The sequence below is a fragment of the Carlito syrichta genome, unplaced genomic scaffold (assembly GCF_000164805.1).
Source record: "Carlito syrichta isolate Samal-C Ts95f unplaced genomic scaffold, Tarsius_syrichta-2.0.1 Scaffold288921, whole genome shotgun sequence".
Classification (NCBI taxonomy): domain Eukaryota; kingdom Metazoa; phylum Chordata; class Mammalia; order Primates; family Tarsiidae; genus Carlito; species Carlito syrichta.
Window position 1 is genome coordinate 167,538 of NW_007233017.1, and position 21,078 is coordinate 188,615.

Consider the following 21,078-nt stretch of genomic DNA (forward strand, 5'->3'; position numbering starts at 1 on the left):
TGTAGAGAATGAGGTCTTGCCAAGTTGCACGGGTGGGTCTCAAACCCACGGCCTCAGGCAATCCACTCTCCTCGGCCTCCCAAAGTGTTGGGATTACAGGCTGAGCCACTGAGCCCGCCTTATTGACTCCTTTCTCTGGGCCAGTACACAGCTGCAGGAATAAGGGTTTCTGCTGCATCCCTACACTTCTGAACATAAGAGTGGAATGGAAAGTATAGAGCAGGCTGGCCAGGAATGTGGACCCCAGAAATATGTCCCCCAGCCTGAAAGCTCTGAACATCAAAGGGGCCCCCAACTGTGCTCTGGAGCCACTGTCCTGGCCTCTGTGAGAACACCTGCCAGGGGCTGGGCCCTTTGCTAGGCACTTTTCCAGTCTTAGTGCAATGAAGAAAAGACAGGACAGGGGCCCACTCACCATCTTCCTGATTCTTGCAGGTGCGATGCAAGGTCTTGCAGGTCTACATCTCAGCCTGCTTCCACTCAAAGCCTGGGCATAAGTGGGTCCTGGAGGGCAGATCAGGTAGGGAAGGAGAACTGTAGGGTTAGGGGAGCATTGCTCTTCTAACTGCTGTAAGAATAGTGAGGTGGTAAGCAGAGGGCCTGGAAGTCTTATCTCTGGTGCAGGGATGTGGAAGAACTAACAATGAGAAGAAAAGGACTTTAAAAAGACACTCCTCTCTATATCACTGCTTTCCCCAAAGCTTTTAGCAGAGCATACCTGACCCCACGGGCTTGGCCTACCTTTTTACTCTGTTGGGGATGAAGGTGGCAGTAGGAGCACATAATGATAAACCTGTTTTTTTTTTTTTTCAAAGCAGTGCTCTTTGTACCAAAATATTTAATGAATATGCTTTTAAAATAAAACCAACAAAAGAAATAGTAATACAATTTTACTGGTTTATATTTCAATTCATCAAGTTGACACACGGAAACTACCCTAGCACAATGTCCACGCACCTAGCATTAGATGGGCTTACAGCTGTTTTGGTAACGGAACAAGAAAGACACAGAAAGCAGCGGAGGGGATGATTGGGGGGAGGGGGTTGCCACTTGTTACCTCCCTTATCAAGGATGACCTCAGCAAGCATTAGTACAGCCAGCAAGAAAAGAGCTACAAAACAACCCAAGTGTCATTATATACAAACCAGTGCCTCTTGTAACCCAGCCACCTCCACACTGAATGCAGAAGACAAGATCTGCAAATCAGCCTGTCAGTATATCACTATATAAATTAAAAGTTTGTCTTTAAAGGTGCTAAAAACTCTGTTCCATAGCTTTGAAGTGAGAACCTGCAGCCTGCCTGAGTAATGATGTCTGCACCCAACCAAACTTTGGGAGGGCTCAGAGGCCCAGCCCATCAGCGAGGGACCAGGCCAGGAGGATAGTGACTTCACAGAATGTACATCTTGCACATTCTCACACTTACACAGACACATGACTCAGTTTTTCTCACTTGAACAACTGTTGTGCAAAAACACTAGGAACTTTGATGCGAGGGAGTTCTTCTGTGAACAGAGCCAAAAAGATCTTGAATGAAATTAAGTGCCCAAATAACCACATAATTAAGCTGTGCAGGTCAGCAGTCCTAGTTTGGGATTTAAACACCGTCAGTTGGGTATACTGGAAAAGTTATTTGTATACACACACACACACACACACACACACACACACACACACACACACACACACACACACAGACACACTAAGCAAAATAAGATTTGTCCACATTATGACTAATCCATTCTCACAGTCAAGTCACCCACCCCAGCCTTCTGAAGTCATTTGGCAGCTAATGCTAAAAAAATAACAGGAATATGAGAGTTGCATAGAATTGATCAGAAACATGAATAATGCCAAGCCAAAAACCTGTGCATCATATATTTTAACAGAACTAGGTGGTTTCAACTACAACTATGAAACCCTCATTCAAAACAAAGTGCTTTTTCATGTCTACCTGGGGCTTCTGCTTACGCTGAAGCAGGTAAGATTTATTTGAGTTTCTGATCCCTCGCTCTCCTCCCCCTTTTATATGTGTGTGTGTGTGTGTGTGTGTGTGTGTGTGTGTGTGTGTGTGTATAGGTACATATATATGTACCTATATATACATATTTTTTTTAATTAAAGGTTTACAAAATAAATCAACAGACTGAAGGATCCCCAAACTCTGATCGTGTAAACTCAGCCTTGAGGCTGGGTGAGGTGTTGACCTACACGGGGAGGAGGCCTGGGAGGTCTCACTGAGGAGTGATTTCTAGAGTGTCCAGAGCATCAGCTGAGCTAGCAGGCCTGTTAGTATCAGTAGTCTTACCCCAAAGGCTGCCTGCTTCATGAGCCCTGGTCCAATGACCTACCAACATGCGCCTATGGATTTGACAGATACATTCTGGTCCTGGGACAAGTCACAGAATCACACATCTGGCCAAAGAAGGCAACAAAAGGTGTCTTGTTTTCTGAAGGTGTCTGGAGGCGGAAGCTGCTCTCAGCAAGTCTCTTTCCCTTGAACCCCGGTTGCTGTCTTTATGGAGCTCAGTGTTCGGTTAAACCATGTCTTCTTGGCTGCCTGCACCTCATTGAGGGCAAGGCCTAAATGGTGCTCCAAGTCCTGCAAGAGGAACAGTGCGGTGAGAATGCTGGGCACACTGTTAATGGTCATGCCTCCCCAGAGCTGAGCCCAGACAAGAATTCAGTCTGTTTGTTCTGGAGAGGCCTCTGGAAATATCCCCAGTCTTAAACTGGCATAGAAAGGCCTGAAATGTCTAAAGATTTGGGAGCTTTCTTAGTTGAGACCTCATTTCTTGCATGTTCGTTCTATCTGTCTATCGATCTATCTATCCTATTCTATCTATCTACTCTATGTTTTTTGAGTCGGAGTCTCTCTCTATCTATCTATCTATCTATCTATCTATCTATCTATCTATCTATCTATCTATCTATCTATTCTATTCTATTCTATCTATGTTTTTTGAGTTGGAGTCTCACTCTGTCGCCCAGCCTCGACCTGCTGTTCTATCTATCGATCTATTCTATTCTACTCTATCTATCTAATCTATCTATGTTTTTTGAGTCGGAGTCTCACTCTGTCGCCCAGCCTCGACCTGCTGGGCTCCAGCGATCCTTCCGCCTCAGCCTTCCAAGTAGCTGGAACTATAGGCGTATGCTACCACGCCCGGCTAATTTTTTATTTATTGTGGAGATGAGGTCTCACCAAGTTGCCCAGACGGGTCTCAAACCCGCGGGCTTAGGCAATCCACTCATCTCAGCCTCCCAAAGGCGCGGGATTACAGGCTGAGCCACCAAGCCCGGCTGCATGTTCTATTTTTAAAAAACAATCTCCTACTTTGGTATCTCCCTTTTCTGTCCACCCAGGGCACACCAGACAGATCAGCGAGTACCCTAGCACTGATTACATCATCAAATTCCATCAAAAACCTTTAAAATCTAAACTCCCTAGTGTGGCATTTGAAGTACATCACATTCGGGGTCCACACACTCTTTTCCAGCCTTTGTACCACCTCCATCCCTATCTTTAAAAAGGAACTCCTGAGGCCCTTACTGGGCAGGCCCTCTCCTCCCTGTGTTGCTGAACATGCCTGGAGTGCTCACTGCTCTTTCTCTTCTGCAGCTGCAGTCCCTGTTCATCCTCGGATCATAGCACAGCTCCTGCTATGCTATGCCTTTCTAGACTAAACTGGGCAGCCACACTGCCAGGCTTTTTCCCAGCACTTAGAACAGGGCCTGGTACAGTGCAGATGCCCAGTGAACATGTGATACGAGGGAGACTCAGCCCTAAGCTTTTGTCCTGAAGTTGGTTCCTTCCACAAACAGTGCTTAGTGCTTACTGGTGCTGGTGGGTCTAGCAATGCAGTATAAAGATAACCAAAATAAGTCCTAATTTCTTCGTCAGGAACAGAAGCTCAGATAAATTGGGTAATATGCCCAAAGTCACAGATCTAGTTGTGATGGGAGTTGGAACAACAAAACTCACATTATAAAGCTCCCATCATTTGTTCAGCCTTTTCTGCACACTGTCTTATTTCGTCCTCAAATCAACCTATTGGACAGGGACTCTCATCACGTCCCTGTATAGATGAGGACCCTGAGGTGTAGCATTACTAACCCAAGGTCAAAGAGTGCAGTGGTGGAGCTGCATTTTTAAAGCATGCGTTTTCAGTCCCACCACAAAGGTTCCAAGCTTTGTGGGTAATTGTCAATATGACAAAGTTCAAATCCTCAGGCCAAATACTGATTAAACATCAACTGGTAAATAACACGCATTGGGCTTCTTTCCCCTCACCATAAATATATCCCTTTCTGGGGTTTCTAGTCCACCTCAGGAAATCTAGCTCATAAGCACGTGTCTGAGCTCCATTGCTCTTACCTGTATCTTACACTCGGCTTCCACCAACTGGAGTTTGGTTTGTGCCAGTTCTAGTTCCATCTCTCTCAGCTGGTTCTTGAGTGTCTCTTTCTCTTCATCTGTGTCCTCATCTAAAACCTCCTTGGTTGAGCTGATGCCCTTTACACACCCTTCTTTGTTAAAAAATTCTCGACAGCGCTCACAGTCATCCACTTTTTGCTGAAATAGAATGTCAGATGTGAAGAGGCGAAGAAGCAGCGAAGCTACGATATGTGAGCATCTCCTTTGGGGAACACTGAGAGGCAGCTTCTCTGCTGAGCACTGCTGTTTTTGAAAACTAGCAGATAACCTACTGGAAGAACCACCTGGTATTATATACAAAGAGCAATAAAAATACTCTTGTCTTGATACAGTAATCTCATTTCAAGGAACCCAGTCTACAAAAATGAAGCCATGACTAGACAAAGATTTATGCACAAAAATTTTCACTGCGGAACTGGAGATAGGAAAAGTGGGGGAGGGTGATACACTATCTAACTGGGAGCAATTAAACATACTGTGCTAACTTTATACAAGGAAGTATACAGCCTCTAAAATGTTTTTGAGGGATTTTTCATAGCATGGGAAAATAGATAAATCCCGATTGAAAGACAAGAACACACAGTATATAAAATACGGTCACAAAACATATACCGTATCTCATCAAAATAAGATGCTACTGACTTTTAGAAACATCAACTTTATATTACTCTAAGAAAATATTCTGCCAATTAAACCAAAAAAGGCAGTTATAAAATGTCCCACTTCTAGAGATGTAAATGTTAAAAGCATATCTTAGAATGAATAAAATTTTATATGTTAAACACAGAACAAAGACTGAAAGAATAGATACCCAAGTGTTAATAATGATAACAATCTATGGATAATGAGATTATAAGGGTTGTTCCTCTTATTTACCAAATTTACTGCAAGGGTATTAATGTTTTAGAATAAAAATAAGTTATATTTAAATTTTATTAAATTATATATCTGATTAAACACTAATTATGATAGAGGACAGTGTCATCTTGCTCCAGGTATAATACTGCTTTGTGCAAACATGGCCATGAGTACTGCTGTCCACTGAATTGAAAATGTTAATAAGGCATCTTTTAGTGAATTACTCATCTTAGTAAAATTTGACAAATACTCTAAATACTTGTATAGCTTAAAGAAAGAAAGCCCCCAAACTGGTAAGAGAACATTAAAAAAACTAAGGTCCTAAGCCAAGCGTGGTGGTGCATCTGTAATCCCAGATACTCAGGATTGCTTGAGCCCAGGAGTTTGAGTCCAGCCTGGGCAACACAGTGAGACCCTGTATTAAGCAAAATAAATTAAATTAAAAATAAAAAAAAATTAAAGTCTTCATTGTATTTGGATCCATTATAGCGGAAAGAATGCACTTATGTCTCTGTTCTACAGAACAACACTGGAGAGTGACAAGTCATAGCATGCAATCCTGACCTCTACGCCCCAGCCTCAAGCAAAACCTATTACTTGCAGCGCTCCTTCACCTCAGCAACACACTGTAGCAATCAGATGCCTTACTGACAACATGTGGAAATCTTGGGGCACTTGTATTTTGAGATAGAAAGCCAGAGCTCTTTTGGTCTCGCCTTCACTCCCAGAGAAAAAGGCCTAATGTTAGTTGTCAGTTACCGAACCAAGCCCTCCAACAGGTGCCTTATCATGTATTGCTTCTGTTACTTTTGAAATCAACTGCCTCCTCCTGTAAGGCAACACAAACTCAGTGACAACAAGAACACACCGTGGATATGGCCCCAAGCAGGGGGCTGGAGCCTGGGGAGGGGTCCTGGGACAGCCAACGAAGGATGTCCCCTTCCCCTCAGGCTTGGTGCCTGGGCACGCAGGCCATACTGAGGCCACGGTGAAGTGTTCTCGGCTTGCTGACCACATCTCGCATCTGTGCATAGTGAATGTTCTCACATACCCTTCCCTGAGGCAGTCAGTCCGGGTTGGTTCAGACTAGATCGGACACACCCGGATCAATGTCTATAACCTTTGGTTACCTTTAGCTCATTATACTACTAAGAACCCCATGCAGAGAGAAATCACAGCCATTCTGTGCACCTACACACTAGAAACCTGACCCTTTTCACGCTTAACCCTACTCTACCTGTGGAAAATGCCATATAACCTGTGTGCCTTTTACATTTAGTTGAGAGTGGTTTTTCTTGACCAGTCCAGCTGTTCTTGGACCACCTCCCCTTTAGGTAAGTTCCTGAATAAAGCCTATGTCTCATCTGTTGTTTCCAGGTCATTTCTTCAGCCTCTTGAACACAGTGCCTTCCCTTTTGGGGTACTTGGGAGCCTGGCACTATACCTCCCCAAATCTATTGTGCTGAATACAGCCATAAAATGAACTAAGTGGTATAAAATCTCTTTGGTAAAGGTAAGTCTTACCCGAATTTTCTCAATTTCCACTTTATTAGCTGTCTGCTGCTTCTCCAATCTTTCACTCAACTGAGAACAAATCTAAAGAAATAAACATAAAATGACAATCTTTCAAGCAATGCAATTATGTGCACAATTTAGGCTTGGGATAAATTCTATAGTGGAAGGTAGAATATGCCAAGTGTTATTAATACAGTATCAAACAGACTGCCACTGCTTGGGAGGGTGTATAACAGATGAGAATGTCCTCCAGCTTTGCCACCTTGCATGTGTCAACCCAGGACTTGTAGAAACTTACTGGCACCACGCTCAGTGGCCAGTGGTTGCTGAACACCTGCCATACTCACAGGCCAGCATGTGATCCCGGTGTAGAAAGGAAACTCAACCAGCCAGGGAGAGAACTGGTTTACAATTATATGTAAACATAAGTTCATACTTCGGAATCTGAAATGCTCCCAGAAACACACTGTGGCTTTCTTTTATTAAGTACCCACTATATGCTGGGCACTATACCAGATAGATACTCTACAATCATGGTCTTTTTAAATCCTCACAATCCTCCAAGACAGGGACTATTTTCCTTAATTTACAGTGAGAGTAAATGAAGTCCCTTGTCAATGCAAGGGGCACAGCCATGATTTGATACAGAGTGCTTAAGCTTCTGGGTTATTACCCAGGGAAGCAGGGCTTTCAGACTGCACAGCCCAATTCCACAGTACTGGAACTCACCTGCTTGTAGTCACCGATGATAGAACTGTTTTTTTTAATCTCAGATTCTGCCTTGTCAAGTTCCCGACGACACATTTCTTTTAACTGCATACATAAAAAAAGCAAAAATGAGTGCTTTAATGGAAAAATAAAGGAAGTTCTGTCACCAACTGCTTAGTGCTAGGCTTTCTAAAAAGTGCCTGACCAAACTTTAGAAAGGCTCCAATTCACCTCCCTTCTTCCTTCCCTCTCAGCAGTACTAATCCCCTATTCTTGATGCCAGTAGAGGGAGAGAACTGTCAAAACTTATGAAAATGTCAGATTCCACTTCAGGTTGGGGTTTCTGCTGGAGTTCTTCCCAGCAGTGCAACTCAACCTGTGCACCTTTGCTGAGAATGCAGCATAAATCCAACACAGACCAAAGAGCTAATGAGAGGGCTGCAGTTTCATCAGCACTACAAGGTTATGCAGAAAATGCTTTGACATCTGTCACTCTAGCCAGTCCTGAACAGTGGTTGTGCGGGGGAGAGGAGGGTGGCTCCAGGGCACATAGCACTCGTGACTGCAGGTCTGTGTCCCCAGTGACTGTGGAGCACTGGCTCAGAACAAGACTTCTCCCAAGTTTGCTCTATGAGGCAGACATCAGACAACATATAGGGAACAGGCCAAACATTATATGATGTGTGCTTTCCTTCTGCAGAAATACTAACCCCTCTTTCTTTGTTACACTCAGCTGCTGATATATAGGAAATTCTGCTGCCCCAACTAGGGATAGGCTTTGACCTTTTGTCTCTTTAAGATCCATTATACTTTACACAGTAGGGGGGAAAAAAGGCTTTTGAAGAGAAACTGAAACCAGCTGTCTCCAGGTTCTCCAGTGCCAACAGGAAGCTACCAGCTGAACTTCCAAACTTTCAAGCATTTGCAAGACATAGGGATATGGTAGAGTCCTCTCACCTGAGCAGACTCTTCTTCCAACCGCCTTTTCTCTTCTTCTGCATCGATCAACTTCTGTTTGGTCATCAGCAGTTCCTTATTCAGTGCATCTGCCTTTTCCTCAGCCTGAAACATTTAAAGATACACTGTCACAGAGTAAGAATTGAGAACTGAAAAGGGTTTACATTACCTAGCACAATCCTATTTTAAGATGATGGGGAAACTGATTCAGAGAGGGTAAATGATATCCCCAAGATTGTAAGAGACTACACTCATGCAGCAGTGTCTAGCCCAGTCTTTTGAACAGAGGTAGTGCAGGGCAATAGGTAGGAGCTCAGAATTTGGCATCAGACAGCCTGGGCTCAATTCCCATTGTTGATGACCATATGCCACTCAGACAAGACACTGAGAACTCTCTAAGCTTCAAGTTCTTCATCTGAGGGATAAGGCATGAAAAGCACTCAGTACAGTGCCTGGCATATAGTAAACACTCAGTAAATATTAGGCAGCTATTGGCTGGTTACGGTGGCTCATGCCTGTAATCCCAGCACTCTGGGAGGCCCAAGGCAGAAGGACTGTTTGAGCCCAAGAGTTTGGGATCAGTTTAGGCAACTGCACCTCCACAAAAAAATAAAAAAATTAGCCAAGTGTGGTGATGCCAGTTACTTGGGAAGCTGAGGAGGAATGATCACCTGAGCGCAGGGGATGGAGTCTGTGGTGAGCTGTGATTGTGCCACTGCACTCCAGTCTGGGTGAAAGAGTGAGACCCTGACTCTGAATGAATGAATAAATAAATAGGCAGTTGTCATCATCATCATCATCATCATTACTGAGTCAGAGTCTCACTCTGTTGCCCACACTGGAGTGCAGTGGCACACTCATGGCCACCTCAGTGTCAACCTGCTGGGCTCGGGTGATCCTTCCACCTCAGCCTTCCAAGTAGTGGGAACTACAGGCACATGCTACCATCCCCGGCTAATTTTTGATACATTGTAGAGACAAGGTCTCATCAAGTTGCCCAGGCTGGTCTCGAACCCCTGGGCTCAGGCAATCCTTTTGCCTCAGTCTCCCAAAGTGCTGGGATTACAGGCTTGAGCCACCGTGCCCAGCCATTATTATTAATAATAATAAATTCTAGTTTTCTTCCTCCAAACTGTCTTCTGCTTTATCCAACAAGTTCTGCATTTTGCTCTCGCTGTCATCTGATAAGGGAGGCTGCCCCTTTTCTGGCACTTTCTTTATATTATACTTAATGGCTACCCTCCACCCTAGTCTTTTTCTAAAGCATGAAAAGGTCTGGTGAGCAGATTTGAGACCCAGTAAAAAATGATTATGCCTGTGCTGACATGTGAGTTACTGACACTAGTCACTCCAAGGACAACTAAAGAATGACTGACTATACCACATTAGAGAACAACACAAACTAACTATAGAGGTCTCTGCTGGGTTTCTTATATACAACCTCCATTGGCAGCGGATGTGGTTTAACTGAAATTAAACAACGTTTCTGACTTCACCTAGGTAATGAGGTGTAACTGTGCCCCCGAGCTTTCCACTTCGCTCCACTTCCTCTCCTATATCTTCTTTGGGAGGAACAGGTTCCAGAAGGCTGGGACCTTATATGGGGAATTGAGAATGGCACGATACGCAAACTCACGATATACATAAATTACTGGCAAACTTCACATGAACACAATTAAATGGGGTCCTACAGTTGGTTTAAGACCTGTCCTTCCTGGGGAGTAGCTTCTCATCTCCTTCTCTACCTAAAACCCAAAAGCAATTGATAGGAAAACAAAGAGAATCAAATAACTGGGGAAATAACAAGTAAGGAAAATGGAGTCCTGTTAAAGATTCTGTTTTACTTTAACCGGTGGAACAACCTATATTCTCTCCCCTGGACTCGGCTAACATCTTTTGAGCACACTTTGGAGCATGTGCCACATATTATGTTTTCTCCTCTTCTCACCATCACTACCATGGTAGATGATAATTAATACTAAGACTGATAATCAACACTAAGAAGTATGGAAAAGCCAGGTGATAAACTGGGTCTTCTTAACTCAAGAATTTTCACTGCCCACCCACCCTGACTCCTCACATTTATAAAGCAGTTAGGTAGGGAAGTGGCTTCCCCAAGCTCTCACAAGTATGTAGCAAAGCTGGAATCTGAACAGATTGTCTGAAATTTAGCCCAGGGTTTGTACCTCCACTCCCAGAGCTGGCTCTCAACATCATGCCAATGGAAGGTACAGAGGCTCCTGGACTGACTCAACAAGAGTACTCTAATGGCACTCACCCACTGCATGGTCACTCTACATACACACACGAAGAGAGAATATCTGGTGGTGATAAACACAAAGCCAGACTTCTATTTCTAGTCATGAAGGACTATCAGGGACAAGATTTATCTTCCCACTATAAACAGAATACTGGACAAAATATATAAACAACTGTTTTCAGACACTGCAAACAATATATGCAGAACTGTGGTTCCTGGGAGGAAGAAAACAAGGTGAGTCCTACTGTCACCCTGGCTTTCAGCCCAGGTTCCAAGCAGAGCATGAAGGCCTCAAAGGGGGAACGAGGCAGGCAGTTAGGAGGTCAGGGCAGCTGAGGTGGCTGGATGCTATGGGGCAGGGCTCTGAAGAAAAATGAGCTCTGGAACAGCTTAACAGGCAGTAGAGGAGATAAAGTGAAATAATGAAACCAAAGGATGCAGAAAAAGAATTTAAAAAACCCAAAGCAAAAAGGACAAATAGAAAACAAGTTCTCACTTGGACAAAACAAAAACCTATTTTACATATAAAGACATAGATAATGTCAAATGTAAAAAGATATACATATCATGCAATACCATGAAAGTTGGAGTAGCTAAATGAATACTAGAAAAAGTAGATTTCAGAACAATGAGTATCACAAGAGATGAACAGTACATTTCATAATGATAAAAAAAGTCACTCCATTAAGAAGTATAACAATTCAAAATGTATGCAGAAATTCAAATTACATAACTGAAAGGAGAAAAAGAAAAATGCAGAGAGCCAGAAACTTCCACACTGCTCCCTCAGTAAGTAACAGAACAAACAGAGAGAAAATCAAGTTGTTTTGTAGAAGACTTGATCAACACTATCAACCAATTTGACCTAAACAAAGAAAAATTTCTGGGAAAAATCTAATAATCGGAAATTAAATTATACACTATTAATTAACTCATATGGGTTAAGGAAGAAATCACAAGAACTGAATGAAAGTAAATATACAGCATATAAGAATGTGTGATGTACCTGAAAATAGTACTTACATGGAGACATAACTTTAAATGCTTATTTTAGAAAAGAAGTTCAAAATCAAGCTGTCTCTTTAAGAAGCTAGAAAAACAGCAAATCAAACCCAAAGAAAGGAAATAATAAAAAGCAGAAACCAATAAAACAAAGTAATAGAGAAAAATCAATGAAACCAAAAGGTGACTTTTGAAAAGATCAACACAACTGATGAACTTCTAGTTAGATTAAGGAAAAAAGGGAAAAGACAGATCCACATCAGGAACCAAAGAGGGAACATCTCTACAGATTATATAAACATTAAAATAAGAAAATATCAAAAATATCAACCTTATGTCAATATACTGGACAAGTAAGATGAAAGGGACAAATTACTTCAAAGACACATATTATAAAAATGGACACACGAATAATTAAAAATTTATATAGCTCCATATCTAGAAAGAAACGGAATTCACAATAATTAAATTAAATAATTTAAGTTATTAAACACTCTAATTCGAAGTAATTAAATTAAATAATTTAGTTATTAATTAAATTAAATAATTCCAGGCCTACATGACTTCACTAGGAAACTAAAGATATAACCAAAGAACAATCCTACACAAAGTCCTTAAGAATATAGGAGGAGCTAGACATGGTTGCTCACCCCTGTAATCCCAGCACTTTGTGAGGTGGAGGTGAGAGGATTGCTTGAGCTCAGGGGTTTGAGACCAGCCTGAGCAACAGGGCAAGACCTCATCTCTACAATAAATCAAAAAATTAGCCAGGCATTGTGGCACATGCCTGTGGCTCCAGCTACTTGGAAGGCTGAGGTGCCTGGGTGACAGAGTGAGACTGACTCAAAAAAAAGAAAATAGGATGGAATACTTCCCAGTTCATTTTATGAGGCAAACATTATCATGACAGCAAAACCAGACAAAAACATTAAAAAAAACTCCAGATAAATATTCCTTATGAACATAAAAATATTTAATAAAAATTAAAATATTCAATAAAAAATATAATTGCCAGGTGGGGTTTATCCTGCAAATGCAAGGCTAGTTTACATTGAAAAATCAATTAATTTACTTCACCATATTAGCAGAACTAAGGAGAAATACCAAATAATTATCTCAATAGACACAAGAAAACATTTGACAAAATTCAATACCCATTCATGACAAAAACTCTCAACAAACAGAAATAGAGCAGAACTTTCTCAATCTGCTGTATGAAAAACCTACAGCTAACATCTAGAACAAGGCAGTTGATATCCACTCTTACCGTTCAGCACTGTTTTTGAAGATCCAAGTCAGTATAGAGGCAAGCAAAAAAAAGGGGCAGAAAACCTTGACAGGAAGTAAAACTATCTTTATTCCAAGATGTGTATTTATTTTATTGTGTATGTAGAAAAATATGTTAAAGTATATTAAAAAGTTACTGGACTAATAAGTGAGTTTAGCATGGTCATGGGATACAAGGTCACAACACAAAATCAACTGTTAGTCAGGCACAGCGGCTCATGCCTGTAATACCAGCACTTTGGTATGCTGAAGTGGGAGGAGTACTTGAGCCCAGCGTGGGCAACATTGTGAGACCTCAGCTCTACAAAAAATAAAAATAAAATAAAAAAATAAATAAATTGTATTTCTAGAGACTAGCAATAAACTAGAAAAAGAAGTTGTAAAAACAAAGCCACTTTACAATATATTAAAACATGCACAAGTCTTGTAAATTGAAAACTAAGAAGTATTGCTAAGAAAAAGTCAAAAAGACTTTAATAAATGAAAATTATAATGTGTTCATGGATTAGAAGGCTCAGCTATTGTTCAGATGTCAATTCTCCCCAAATTTATTTATAGATCCAATGAAACCTCACTCAAAATCCCAGAAGCCTTTTATTTCCAGAAATTGATAAGCTGATTTCAATATTTATATAGAAATTCAAAGGACTCAGAGTAGCCAAACAATTTTTGACAAGATTAACAAAATTAGAGGACTCACAAGACTTGGTTTTTAGATTCATTACATAAAACTAAGTTAACCAAGACTACTGGCATAAGGATAGAATCAAGAAGTAGACCCACTCATATAGGGTCAATTGATTTTTAATAAAAGGGCCAAGGTTAATTCAATGGGGAAAGTTTAGCAAGCTGCTCAAGATCACGGAACTAGTCAGCAGCAGAGCCAGAGTTCACATTCCAGCAAGTGGGCTCCTGAGTCAGTTTCCTGCACTCATGCCTGTCTTAATGTAGAGGGGCAACCGTGCTGGAGGGGACTCAGACATGGTCCTGTCAGCCTTGTCAGGGACCTTCCGTTCCCTCTCATTCTTTCAGCACCAGTGTCAGGTACAGTCATTACTCCCATTTCATAGAGAAAGCTTCATTGGGGTTACCCAGGGATTAAGTGACTGACGTGGAATTTCTCCACAGCTTCCGTGTGAAGAATAGCAAAAGTGACAGGTGATGAATAACAAAAGTGATGTAAAATCAAGTGGAAATATAAAGAGGGCTCTGGAAACTGTAGTCCTCAGAACAGAGCTTTTCTGTGGGAGGCAAGAAGGAAAGAGCTGAAAGGAATCAGATTCTTTCAAAAACCTGACTGAAGCCGGGCTCGGAGGCTCAGCCTGTAATCCCGTGTTTTGGGAGGCTGAGATGAGTAGATTGCCTGAGCCTGCGGGTTCGAGACCCACCTGGGCAACTTGGCAAGACCTCATCTCTACAATAAATCAAAAAAAAAATCAGCCGGGCACGGTAGCACATGCCTGTAATTCCAGCTACTTGGAAGGCTGAGGTGGAAGGATCGCCGGAGCCCAGCAGGTCGAGGCTACGGTGGCCGGGAGCGGCCACTGCACTCCAGTCTGGGCGACAGAGTGAGACTCCAACTCAAAAAACAAAACAAAACAAAAACAAAAAAACAACAACAAAAGAAAACCTGACAGAATACTGATGCTTTTTAGTGTGCAGATACCAGATGATTCAGCCATAGTTCACATCTCGGTAGATACAAGTTAGAGGAAAGTGCAGTTATTATATCTGAAGTATAGTGTATAGCTAAAAAATGTCCTATAATGATCTGTAGGGCTAAGTAAGCTCCTAGAAGTAAGCCAAAGTCTGACTGAGTCCCTGAAGTAAAAAAAAAAAAAATGAGAAGACTCCACGCTTCTTCCTTCAGTGAAGAAGAACCTCGCTGATTTTCAGTGATGATTCAAAACAAACTAGAGAGAAGTCTAACTTGGAAAGGGAAAGTTAGTGTGGCAGAGGTTTGTCTCCTCAGCATTTTAGATAGCTGGAGGAGCCAAGTTTGACACTCCTGAGCCCTTGTCAGAAGCGTGGTTAGAAGCGTGAGCTATGGTGTCAGGCCATCAATCTCCTCAGCTGACCAGCTTGGTGAGCTGTGCAAGATATTAACCTTTTTTTGTTGTTTCCTCATCAGTATAATGGGGATCATAATTATATCCCTTCGACAGCATGGACTACGTTGAGGATTTGATAATATATACAAAGCACTTACAACAGTGCCTAGTACTAGGTAAGTGCTCAAAATGTTAGCTGTTATGGTCAGAGCCACTGGGCCTCCCAGCATGTTTTTGATGTAGTTAATGGCATCAAATCATAGTTTCTTGACCCATACTTACTGTGGAGATAGTCTGATACTGTAGATCAAACCCGGGCACTCCAGTTAAATGGGCCTGGGTTAGATTCCCGGCTTTGTGTCTTCCTGAATGGTGTCACCCCTGATTTTCAAGTTTTAGAAATGTTTAAAAAAATCCTCATCCATAAATGAGTCTCATTTACTGTCCTCACAGGGCTGAGGTAAGGATAAAGGATATAAGAGTTTTCTAAAGTGCTTTCAGTAGTGCCTGGCACCATAACTTATCAGTCAATGGGATATGGCTATATATACTGTCAATATATTTTTATTATTTCCCCCTTATGATATCAGGAATGTAAACTAGTTCTTTGACTACTGTGTCACGATAAGACAGCTTGGAAAAAATGTTTACACTGTTTAAGAACATAAGTAGTCTTGAGCCCACTTCAAACTAGTAGGATGTCAATGTTATTACTGGGCCTATCAGCGCAGTAATGCAACAGCTCAAACTACAAATCCACCTAGAATCTTAGCCTAAGCTGCCTCTTAATTGCATTGTTGAACACAAAAACTCCTGTTCAGGACCCATTTTCTTTTATTTCCCTTTTAAACCTCATTTCTGCATGATCCACAGCAGCGATGAGGTCCCTGTTTGGTGTGCACCTCTGGCCCTCCCTCCACTCACTAGGCAGAAATGCCTAGTGAGAGAATGACTCATAATGTTTCTACAACGAGGAACAGAGAATATGATGGGAATCTGCACCATCAGGAGGACACTCAGCCCTGATCAGCAGATTGTGGTAAGTTAAAAAGCAGTCAGGGAGCTCAGGTTCTGGTCACTAAGGGCTAATGACCTTGAAATATACTCCCTGCAAAAACTGGAAATAAGAGGCTTCCCAGTTTCATGCAGTTATCTGTAGAAGACAAGCAGATGAAACTAACACTGCCTGTGCCTAGATTTCTTTTTATGATCTTTTTTATATATACCAAATTATGTAATTCTTGCTATACCCTGTGATGTGGCTATTATTCTACCTCCCCACATTTATAGGGTGTTCAAGGTGAGCTGTAAGTAGAGAAGCTGGTCTATCCAACAACGTCTACTCCATCCTTTTATTTCTACAGAGAAGTAATAAGAACTGGGAGATGCTACAATCTCTCTCTCCATCTCACATGTTAACCACTTTTGGGATCTAATGAAACCACAGACTTTCTGCCTATGAGAATCTAATGAAAGCATAGCCTTTCAAAAAAATGCATAAGTACACATAATTTTCATATACTTTAGATGGATATCAAGGACCTCCTGAAGTTCATGGCTCCTATGGGGTTTAATATATATAAGATCCCTGTAAACCCTCAATAGTGTGAGCCTATCCCTAGAAGCTTAGGAAACCAATAGGCAGAAACATAATTCTAGGAGTCTAGGAAATTTAAGTTAGGGGTTAGCAAACTATCATCATGGGCCAAATCCAGCCTGTCACTTATTTCTGTAAATAAAGTTTTACTGGAACATAGCCATGCTTATTCGTTTATATACTATCTATGGCACTGGTGTCTATGGCACCAACAGCAGAATTAAGTAGTAGCAGCAGAGACTGCTGCTCCTTTAAATACTTACTACCTACTCCTTTACAGAAAAACAAAGCCTTAAATACCTATCTATCCCTTTACAAAATATGTTTTCCAACCTCTAACCTACACCATGAGTGAGAGATAACACCACTTCTAAGGTTAGCTTATAGTATAGAAAATGGAAAAGTATTTCTGCCAGGAAAGATATCATCTCAAAAATTTTAAGATTAGGAGAAGCAAAGAGAAAGGGAACATCTGCAAGCAGAAACTACTCATGAAATTGTAAGCTGCTAAGGCACTGGGCTACATTCCAATCAGCAATGCTTCTTCAACAAGCATCAAATATGTAGAATAACAAAATCTCTTGCCTTATGGGAAAGTTAAGGAAATAATGATTAACTGCTACTGCCAATTGTGATAATATAAGAATTGGCCAAAAGATCTCTCAATCAATGTTTGGGGAAGGAGTTCAGGGATTGTGTGCACAATGTGAAAAGTATATGGAAAGGCGGGCCTAATGATATAACTGATAATTCCTGAGGGAAAAGAGGAATGTTAATGGTGACAGGCATGTTGTACCACAGGAAGGAAACTTTGTAGGTGACTAGCTTACAAACACTAAAATTCAAGGACTTCACCTGACTAAGGGAGAAGTCACATTTCTCAACGTGACCTCTCCCTTCAGACCTATTGGACTTACATTATCCAGGTCCTTCCGCAGTGCAATCTTGCTGGTCACCAGCTCATGGGCTAAGTCATCATTTTCCTGTTCCAACCTCATGTTAGCTTCCTGTAGACGCCTATTTTCTCTCTGAAGGGTAGGAAGAAACCAGTTATAGACATATAAAATCAGATGGAAATGAGTTTCTCAGTGCTAAAATTCAAAATGAATTTCTGGGACCGATGGAAAATAATAAGAGCTGTGGCTGGTCCTGATGTGCTTCCAAATCAACAATTTTTTATTTTCTATTGGTATAAAGAAATACTTAACCGATTCAAGTGACCTTGTCAAGCTACTTCTTATTAACTGTGCTGAAAGACCACTGAACTGAAACAAACTAGGCAGCTGGTTTGAAGCAAAACAGATCTTGCTTTCTCATTTGCAAACTCAAACTGAAACGCAAACCTAGAAACAGTAGAACTGAATGTTAAAAAGACATAATAAAGCTAGTTACAGGCACAATTATATAAAATGAAAGGCTGGAATAGAAGCTCCTTACATCATCTACGCCATAGCAAACAAACCTCAAATCGCTCGATGGGGTCTTCTTGCTGGGCCTGCTGTTCTCTCATAGTGTGATATTCTTTTTCATATTTTTTCAACTTTTTCTGACTAATCTGTAGGATAAATCATAGGACAAATTAAGAAGTATTAGAAAGTGGTGGGTGCTTTAGCAACTATACTGAAGACCAAGACTTCTGGTGACCTGGGTGATCTCAGTCACTATAGAAGCGGTAATTTGTAAGCCTAGGACCCCAAATTCTTACTCAACATGTCCAAGGTTCTGCTGGAGATATTGGGTTCCTAATGCTTTGAGTAACAGTGTTCAAATGAACATCCTAAAGATGGCCTCTCCTACCTGAGTTCTGGGTCCTATTTGTTACTAATAATAAGCCACCATTCATTCATTCCACACCAGCACTGCTGCTAAATGTTTTATAACTGTGACCTCACAACTCTACAAGGTATGCTATTATTATCCTCATTTTATAGGCAAATTAACTGAGGTATAAGGAGGCTGGTTATGTAACCTAACCAAGGTCACTCAATAAGAGACTGGCAAATCTAAGACTTGAGCTCAGGCAGTTGGACTCTATCCCAAGTTCAAGCTGTAGCCACCTCACTATCCTACCACCTCTCTATCCTGTGTCCTCTCCCCTACCTTCTTCTATGCTGCTTTCACAGGCAGTTTTCTTTGCCTTAAAAACCCAACTCTGCAGACCACTCTTAGATGCCCTTTCACCTCATCAAACTATTGCGTGCTTTCTCTCATGCTTTTTTTTTTGTTACTGACAATTGCAGACCATAGGCCCATATATCTTTACCTCCATTGCTTCATGGCCTCTCCTTCCTTAATCTCTCTAAATCAGGCTTTTGCTGACTATACTACAGAAAGTACTCGCTTGAAGGTCATCAGTGGTTTCTTTCTTACTCTGTCTAGTGTGTCCTACCTCTCCCTAATCAGACCTCAAAACTCCTTGCCTTTCATACTTTAACATGACCAATCCAAATCCATTTTCTTCTACAAAATCCGTTCTCCCTTTCTTCTCTTGGTTTTCCTTATACATAACAGGTCTTTCTCCTTTTTATTGACTGGTTCCTTCTCTTTGTTCAATCTAACCATAACCAAGGGTGTATCTTCAAGATGCAACTGTCTTTTGATTCCTTCTTCCAAACTGCTAACCATTCCCTATGGTAGTTTTTAAATTATATTTTTTAAAATTATGAGATATAACAGAAAAGTGATAAAACTACATGTTCAACTTAAAGAATGATTAGAAAAACTAATGCTCATTCTTTCTTAAAGCCTCAATAATCAGCACTAAACTGGTGACTGGGAAATCTGCTTGTTAATCCCCAATCCAGGTGACTAAGACCCTCATCTCAGATCTAGTTCAGTCCAACTTCCTTATCTTTTAAATGAAGAAATGAGACCTAGATAAAGGAAGGGATAGGCCCACATTTGCTGTGTGTTGGTACCAGCATCTCTAATTCCCTGTTCTATTATTCCCTTTCCGTCTTATTTGAGCTGCCTGATGTTCCTCTCCTATTGACTCTGTGGACACCGCTCCAAGTTGGGATGTTTGCAAGTCTGCCCCAGTCGGGGTTGGCAGCCAGGAAGACAGCACTCTCCCCTGACTGCCTTCTACAGAGAGAAGCCCATTTGGGGTGGGCCACAAGCTTTTAAACCATTAAACCAGATCTTCTGTGGTTTAAGGCCAAGTATAGGGTAAACTTTTATTGTATACCTAACTGACTCACAAAGAAAGCACCTAAATAAAATGTCCATGAACTCAGTAAATGTATAAGCAATCCTAACAGATCAATAGTAGAGGAACAGAAAATAAATGAGGCTGTAGGCAGCAAACACTTTATCCTATATTCTCTGCAGTCTGAGTAAATGAGAAGGGCAAGTGGTGGGTATGAGGCTCCAGCGCTTTCACGAATTGACACCAAATCCTGGAAAACATTTTCACAAATCTTCAAGATTCTTCAATTTTTCATTCTCATCCTAAGGTAAGGAAGAATTAACGTTTTTCCCATAAATATACATATAATAGGCTAATTACAAAACAATTTCTTCTTTACTTCATTAGCTCTCATTATAACTGCCTCATCCTCACAGAAAAAGGGCTGAACTCTTCCTCAGCATTATAATAACAGTTAATGTGTGATGAGTACCTGGTAAATGCTAGAACCTTTCACCAACCAATATTTCATAATTGCTTCATCTATTTTCATGACAGGATATGGGTGTTTCTTTTCACTTTTCCCATGTTTTCCAAGTTTTCTGCATTGAGCATAAATTATTTTCATAATTTAGAAAAACATTAAAATGCTGTTTAAAAATCAGTCTCGTAATTATTTTGGACTCCTCTAAGACAGAGCTCTGCTTGTTTCTCTAGCTGATGGCCTTCACTTGCTTCTGAATCAGTCCTCAGGGTCATCTCTCAGGTCTGGGTAACACATGGGATTCTAACTTCTTCACCAGCTCAGCCTCTTAATATTCTTCAGCTTCACTCAGGTTCTCTCTTTCTCTCACCCTCTCTTACAATTCTTCATCCCCCACTCCCACCACAAGCAGAACATAAATAAAAACACCATAGCTTCTCACAGGTTCACAGCTGGTGCTGACTTGTGGAGAATGGGTGGATGCACACCAAAGCCATCTAGTTTAGGCTGCCTCTGAAGACCAAACCCAAGAGAAAGACTGATGCCTGATATCTAAATGGGGAACCAGGAGGTGCCAGCGGCAGAAGCAGCAATTTAAGCCTTCCTCTGTGCTGCACCTGAGAGAGACAAGCACCTCTCAGCCTACCTGTCATACTACCAACGCCTTCTCCAAGCCAGAGCTGTGTCTCAATCACTGTTGTTCCCTGCCCATGCATAGGGAATGCTTGATAAGTTAGCGAAAAAGGACTCTCTTCCTCACACTGGCCTTTCTTCTGAATGAAGATGGCATCTAA

General features: G+C 41.3%; 1 protein-coding gene across 1 annotated transcript in view; it reads right to left on the reverse strand.

The window, feature by feature from the left end:
* Positions 1-823: 823 nt before the first annotated feature.
* The window catches only part of LOC103256097 (rab GTPase-activating protein 1), a 41,999-nt gene continuing 21,744 nt past the window's right edge, over positions 824-21,078 (reverse strand). The window contains exons 7-14 of the mRNA XM_008053992.2: positions 18,136-18,228; positions 17,591-17,701; positions 8,477-8,581; positions 7,541-7,624; positions 6,821-6,892; positions 4,379-4,576; positions 2,080-2,602; positions 824-2,033 (exon numbers count right to left, since the gene is read on the reverse strand). Of these exons, the coding sequence (XP_008052183.1) occupies positions 2,480-2,602; positions 4,379-4,576; positions 6,821-6,892; positions 7,541-7,624; positions 8,477-8,581; positions 17,591-17,701; positions 18,136-18,228 (786 nt within the window). The 3' untranslated portion in view covers positions 824-2,033; positions 2,080-2,479. The remainder of the gene's footprint in view (positions 2,034-2,079; positions 2,603-4,378; positions 4,577-6,820; positions 6,893-7,540; positions 7,625-8,476; positions 8,582-17,590; positions 17,702-18,135; positions 18,229-21,078) is intronic.